Source organism: Coffea eugenioides, chromosome 1 (assembly GCF_003713205.1).
Source record: "Coffea eugenioides isolate CCC68of chromosome 1, Ceug_1.0, whole genome shotgun sequence".
Lineage (NCBI taxonomy): Eukaryota > Viridiplantae > Streptophyta > Magnoliopsida > Gentianales > Rubiaceae > Coffea > Coffea eugenioides.
The window spans coordinates 3,807,625-3,814,569 of NC_040035.1; the positions used below are offsets into that span (position 1 = coordinate 3,807,625).

The 6,945-nt window shown below is 38.2% G+C and overlaps 1 protein-coding gene across 5 annotated transcripts; it reads left to right on the forward strand.

The window, feature by feature from the left end:
* The first annotated feature begins 3,604 nt into the window (after positions 1 to 3,604).
* On the forward strand, positions 3,605 to 6,503 carry LOC113763776 (putative F-box/FBD/LRR-repeat protein At5g22670). 5 transcript variants are annotated; one of them, XM_027307715.1, is made up of 4 exons: positions 3,605 to 4,071; positions 4,577 to 5,619; positions 5,723 to 5,911; positions 5,993 to 6,503. In XM_027307715.1, the coding sequence occupies exons 2-4, from the start codon at positions 4,606 to 4,608 to the stop codon at positions 6,353 to 6,355; spliced, it is 1,566 nt and encodes a 521-aa protein (XP_027163516.1). In that variant the 5' UTR covers positions 3,605 to 4,071; positions 4,577 to 4,605; the 3' UTR covers positions 6,356 to 6,503. The 5 variants fall into 5 exon arrangements, with proteins under 5 accessions (XP_027163516.1, XP_027163500.1, XP_027163535.1 ...); XM_027307699.1 differs by having other exon boundaries at positions 3,606 to 4,071; positions 4,573 to 5,619; XM_027307734.1 differs by having other exon boundaries at positions 3,611 to 4,071; positions 4,573 to 5,619; positions 5,723 to 5,869.
* The last annotated feature ends 442 nt before the right edge of the window (positions 6,504 to 6,945 follow it).

The following is a 6,945-nucleotide window of genomic DNA, read 5'->3' on the forward strand; positions in this document are numbered from 1 at the left end:
ATGGCTTTATTTGATGCAAAGTCGCTCAGAACTATTTCTTCACTTTTCTTCCTTTTGTGCTGAAATTCGAACCCAATTTGGTAAACCTGTACAAATTTTGCGAAGTGATAATGCAAAAGAATATGTTTCAAGCAGTTTTCAGAAATACATGATTGAGCAGGGTATTCTTCATCAGACCTCTTGTGTTGACACCCCTTCTCAAAATGGGGTTGCCGAGAGAAAGAATAGACACCTTCTTGAAACTGCTCGAGCTTTGTTATTTCAAATGAAGGTTCCTAAATGTTTCTGGGCTGATGCTCTATCTACTGCTTGTTTTCTAATCAATCGTATGCCTTCCTCTGTTTTGTCTGGTAATACTCATTTCCACACTCTATTTCCAAATAAACGGTTGTTTCCTATAGAACCAAAGATATTCGGTTGTACTTGTTTTGTTCGGGATGTTCGTCCTCAAGTTACAAAACTTGATCCTAAGTCCTTAAAGTGTATGTTTCTGGGTTATTCTCGCATGCAAAAAGGGTATCGTTGTTATTGTCCTAGTCTTGGTAAGTATCTTGTGTCTGCTGATGTTACTTTTTTGGAACAAACACCTTTATCTTCATCTTCAGGCTCTTCAAGTTCTGTGAGTCCAGGGGAGGATGATGATTTGTTAATCTATAGTGTCATACCAAATTTGGGTCCGCCTCCTTCTACACCGGTTAAGCCTCCCATCAAATATACCTACTCACGTCGGGCACATCAGCCCAGTTCTGACTTGGTCCTTGAGTCTCCAGAATCATGTCCTGATGAACCAGTCTCTTTGTCATCAGATCCGGCTGCCAACGATGATCTTGATCTCCCTATTGCTCACAGAAAAGGTAAACGTGCATGTACTTATCCAATCTCTTCAGTTGTTTCCTACCATCATTTGTCTTCCTCTTCTTGTGCTTTTCTTACATCCCTAGACACTGTTTCTGTACCTAAGACTGTTCGAGAGGCATTAGCTCATCCCGGATGGCGGACTGCTATGATTGAGGAAATGAATGCTCTAGATGTCAATGGTACATGGACTTTGGTTACCTTACCTGCAGGTAAACAAGCCATTGGATGTAAATGGGTGTTTACTGTCAAAATGAATTCTGATGGCTCCATTTCTCGATTGAAAGCTCGACTTGTTGCTAAAGGATATGCTCAAATTTATGGGGTGGATTATCATGATACTTTTTCTCCTGTTGCTAAACTTGCTTCGGTCAGGTTGTTTATCTCCCTTGCTGCAGCTTATGACTGGCCTCTGCATCAGTTAGACATCAAGAATGCCTTTCTTCATGGTGATCTTCAGGAGGAGGTATATATGGAGCAACCACCTGGTTTTGTTGCTCAAGGGGGGTATGGGAAAGGGAAAGTCTGTCGTCTGCAAAAATCTCTATATGGCTTGAAACAGAGTCCTCGGGCTTGGTTTGGAAAATTTAGCCAAGCTATTGAGAAATTTGGGATGCAGAAAAGCAAGTCAGATCATTCTATTTTCTATAGACACTCTAATGGAGGTATTATTCTGTTAGTTGTATATGTGGATGATATTGTAATCACAGGTAGCGACTCTAGCGGAATTTCGTCTCTAAAGTCCTTTCTTCATACTCAGTTCTATACCAAAGACTTGGGGATGTTAAAGTATTTCTTGGGAGTTGAAGTTAGCAGGAGTAAGAAGGGAATCTTTCTATCACAGAGAAAGTATGTACTTGATTTACTGTCGGAGTCGGGAAAGTTGGGTGCTAAACCATGTAGTACCCCAATGGTTCCTAATTTACAATTAACCAAAGAAGGTGAATTGTGTGCAGATCCTGAGAGGTACAGAAGACTAATCGGAAAGTTGAATTATCTTACTGTGACACGTCCTGATATTGCTTATTCAGTGAGTGTGTTAAGCCAATATATGTCCTCACCAACTGTTGACCATTGGAAAGCAGTCGAACAAGTTTTGCACTATTTAAAATGTGCTCCTGGACGTGGAATCCTATATGGCAATCATGGTCATACTAGGATTGAATGTTTTTCAGATTCAGATTGGGCAGGGTGTAAGGAAGATAGGAGATCTACTTCAGGATATTGTGTTTTTGTTGGGGGAAATTTGGTCTCATGGAAAAGTAAGAAACAGAATGTCGTCTCACGATCCAGTGCGGAAGCTGAATATAGAGCTATGGCCAAGTCTGTGTGTGAAGTCATATGGGTATATCAGCTCCTTAGTGAAGTAGGAATTAAGGTCTCAGTACCTGCCAAGCTATGGTGTGATAATCAAGCTGCACTTCACATTGCTTCCAATCCAGTCTTTCATGAACGAACGAAATACATTGAGATTGATTGTCATTTCGTTCGTGAAAAGATCCAACAAGGTTTGATCACTACAGGTTATGTGAAGACTGGAGAACAATTAGGTGATATATTCACAAAAGCTCTTAACGGGGTCCGGATTGATTATCTATGTAACAAGCTGGGCATGATTAATATCTATGCTCCAACTTGAGGGGGAGTGTTACAGATTATATGCAGGCTGATTTGTAGGGATTAGATAGCTGTCACAGATTGATATAGGCTGATTTGTAGGGATTAGATAGCTAACAAATGTAGGCTAGTTTGTAGCCTAAATTATAGGAATTAGAGGACTGATTTATTGTAATAGGATATCTTCCTATTATAGGATGTCTATACCTGTATATATACCCTTACGATTGATGAATAAAAATATGGGGAATTTATTCTCTTCCTCTGAAATTGACAACACCAAAACAAACCCTCATGAATTTAATGCTATTATAGTAAAATTAGTCATGCATGTGTCGGAATAAAAATTTTTGTTTAGGAACCCATCCAAATGGATCACCGATAATACTAATTTCATACTGTCTCTCTATAGCTTTTTTAGTACAAAGGTATGACTTGATAAAATTCAGTTGATATATAATTTCCATTCCGGAATCTAGAACGAATGCAGTTGTTGAACTTAATGCACATGAGGAGCCCAGGCATTTATGTGTAGAGATCAACAATCAAATCATTAGTCTTGGACAATATACGTAACCACTGATTTTAGTGGCTTTTTATCCTAAATTCACTTTGCTATTTTCTTTGAGACTTATAAACTGTATAAATTGCTTAGATATAGCCATGATACTGTATATATGAGAATTCTTTTTGGGCTTCTTTTGCAAATGTGGCATACCTGAGTCTAAATCCTAGTTTATTATGTGTGAATATATTCAACAGTCCCTCTTAGTCTCTCCACCACCTGCTAATTTTTTATGTTGTTATCCTCTCCCAGCGACCTTATTTAATTTGCCAGACAATTTGGTACATCTTGAAGGAATGGGCAGCCCACATAATTTTCCAAATAATTCTTCTGCTACTTCCAGGATGCCTTAAATCCAATTTCCAGTCTTTGAAGAACTTTAGCACTCTTCAGGGAGTACTCTGTCAACTTGTACTGATATGTTTTGGCCATCAATATTAGAAGAATGGGACCCTCTTAACTTGATCAGTAAAATCAAGAAAGAGGTCTCTTTTGCTTTTCATTTTTAAAGTGATATCAGCACAAAGCCTATAGTCAGTCAATACTGTATCATACAGGTAAGCACTTTGTGTAGTTTATATTTTTTGAATGGGTCCTTGCAAACTAGTCTTGCACTTGCAGTCTTGTTCGGGAGCTGCAAGATGTTGACTACGTTCAAAAAGAAAAGAAAAAGAAAATGTTGGTTGGCCATTAATTATTGGCCAAGTTGAGAAAATCAGGTACTGGTAAATATGAGTCAAATGTTCATTTCTTTCAGATCACGCTCAAGATGAATAATTATTGGGTCCTCAAATTCAAGGAGACAAAGTCCACTTCATTAAATTTTTTCAAAAATGAAACAGCTACCCGAGATTTCTCGGAATATTTAAGAAATCTTCTCCCGTTGACGGATTTAAAGAGTTAATAATTATGCTATTCCTCCCTGCTACTGATCAAGACTACCATATGATTAGAGGATGCATAGTATAAATCAAGACTGGCGAAGAATGGTGGCTACTGAGTTTTACCAAGTTGGTCTTCTGCAACTTAATCAGGCAAGTCGTCTTACGAATTTAACAGAGTTGCATGGTTTTAATTTCTTCCCGATCTCTTCCGGTCGCTTTCTATGTCTTTTAAATTTGAGCTGATTTTGAATTTCAATTACCTCTAACTTAAGTTTTAATTTTTGGGCATACAACACTGTGCACTTCGCAAGTTTCTGAGTAGATGTAAAAAATACTTGATTCTTATTCTATTGTCTACTAAAAATGGTTAGAGACGATTTATGACAAGCAGAAAAGGCCATGAACTTCCCATAACTGCAGAATATCCAGTTCTTGTGAGGTGGTATCCGTTAAAATTGATAGCTTGATGCTGGGATGGGATGCAGAGCTAGGATTAAAAGGTTAATTAGTTGGATTTTTACACTTGGAGAACGTATATTTGTTGTACGACAGATAGAAATGCTTGTCTGTATGCAGATTGTATGAGATGATTGTGGCTACAATTGTGGTTTTTGTTGACTGATTCTTTTGTTTTATTCACAATTTCACTAGGTAGTTTCTAGCGTACGACTGTAATATACTGTCATGGGCTTGAATTCTCCGGGGACATCTTCAGAGACGAAAAAAATGTTTGTAAGAGAAGAGACCACTAACGAAGCACAAGACCGAATAAGCCAATTACCTGATGCAATTCTGTGTCACATCCTCTCCCTTCTTCCGACTAAATTAGCAGCACAAACTGGTATTTTGTCTAAACGATGGAAGAAAGTTTGGCTTTCAATACCTGCTCTTGAATTTCAGATCAATCTACGGGCAAATTATGTGGGTGAATGGAGTGTCTTTGATAGCTTTGCAAAGCCTAAAATTGAGAGTTTTACAAATTTTCTGGATCGACTTTTCGCAATTCGTGACACTTCAGGTATTAAAAAGTTCAGATTGGTGTGTGATCATCAGGTTGACTCTAGATGCCTCAATAATTGGTTGTCTGCTTTGCATAATGTTCAAGAACTTGACCTCGATATGTGGGAGCTCGGGGAGTTCCCTTGGAGTCCCTTCACAAATAACTCGCTGGAAATCTTGAAACTGAGTTGCAATGTTTTGCTCAACATCCCATCTTTTGTTTCTTTTCCACTTCTTAAGGTTCTTCATCTTCATTCAGTCACATATGTGGGCGGCGCATCAGTTGAAAAGTTACTTTCTTCTTGCCCAGTGCTTGAGGATTTGCAGATATCTAGGAGGGAGCAGGATAACGTTAGGAATTTTGTGATTGCAGTCCCTTCATTGAAAAGGTTGACTTTGGACTTCAGTACACCTGAGATGGACTTATATGATGGCGATGATTACGAAGATGGTGTTGAGTACAAACTGATAATTACTGCACCAAATTTGGAGTATCTAAACCTGATTGATTATATGTCAGATTCAATTCAGGTCAGTTCCATGACCAGAGTAACTGAATCACGCCTTTCTGTTTACAAAATCTTAACATGTGTTCAGCGGACAGCCGAACAAACAAGTAATTATGAAAGCAATGTGCGTGAAATATTTCGAAGCATCCCAAATGTCAAGCACCTAACAATAGGCGAATTTACCATGAATGTAAGCCATGACTCAAATTCCAATCCTGCTTATTGCTTTCTAATTGTTATACCATCAATTGCTTTCTTGGTCACAACTTATAGCTGTCTTCATACATTTGCAGTCTTTGGGTGAATCTCTTGATAGCAGGCTGCCAGTGTTTCAGAACTTGGTCCACCTGGAGATCAGTTTTTATGTAGCGAACGGCGCTATACTGCTGCCAAGTTTGCTCAAAATCTCTCCTAAACTGGAAAGCCTTATCTTGCCTCAGGTACATTACATAAGAGACTTGCACAATTTTGAGAGAAATATGGTGAGCGTTGAGCACTCCTGTTTTCTTTTGACCAAAAGTTGATTTGTTTGTAATTTTTTTTCCCTATGTCCTGGATTTCAGGGGATTACCAGTCCAAATGTAATCGGGTGGTTTAACCCTGAGGAGAATCAAGTTAAGCCTCCGCAAGACGTACCTGAATGCCTGCTATTTAGCCTGAAAAATGTGGAAATTTCGTGCATTACTGGAAGAGTTGAGGAAGAGGTGGAGTTGTTGATATATCTTCTGGGAAATGCAATGGTTCTAGAGAAGATGACGATTTGGTACGAAGAATATTATGTTTCCGGTGGACCGATGGATACTACTAATTATCCAACTGCCCGTCGGGTGCAGGATCGTTTATCTTTCACCGACAAATTGATGAACTGCACTAGGGGATCTGCTGCTTGTCAACTTGACATACAAATGCCTGAACTACAACTCTGAACTTGCAGCAGAATGTTGGTATTGTATTGTATAAAGCACTTGTTTCTAATGGCTTACTTTCTTGATTTTAAGAATTCTCGTGTTTGGATCAATTTACCCTCTTATGATTTAGTGTTTCTCTATAAAAACATTCTTAGATTTTTGCAAATTAGTATTGTCTTCTGTAAATACAAATTAGGGAGAACTGCACCAATGGTCCCTCACATATCATAGATGTGAAAATTTAGTCCCTCAGAAAAAAAATGATCAGTTTTAATCCCTAACAAACAAAAAATGATCACCTTTAATCCATTTTCACTTTTCCGAACAAATTTTGGCCGGAACTCACTGGGTCCACATACAATGACCAATTTTTAAAGGGTAAAAGTGGCAAATCACCATTGACCAATTGTGCAGGGACCAACTGTGCAAAACTTTAGCTAAACATTCATAAAAAAAACACAAAAACACAAAAACTAATCCACCATTATTCATCTCAACCCAAAATCTGTTTCTTGTTGTTGCAATGACAATTTCTCGTGATAATCAATACAGTAATACCGCTTACATAATAACGTTATAATCATTGCAAGCTCTTGCAAAACTATAAT

Coding starts and splice junctions, on each gene's coding strand:
- LOC113763776 (XM_027307715.1), top strand. CDS start 4,606: ATGGGCTTGAATTCTCCGGGGACATCTTCAGAGACGAAAAAAATGTTT. Junction 5,620..5,722: donor TAGGCGAATTTACCATGAAT/GTAAGCCATGAC, acceptor ATACATTTGCAG/TCTTTGGGTGAATCTCTTGA. Junction 5,912..5,992: donor ACAATTTTGAGAGAAATATG/GTGAGCGTTGAG, acceptor CCTGGATTTCAG/GGGATTACCAGTCCAAATGT.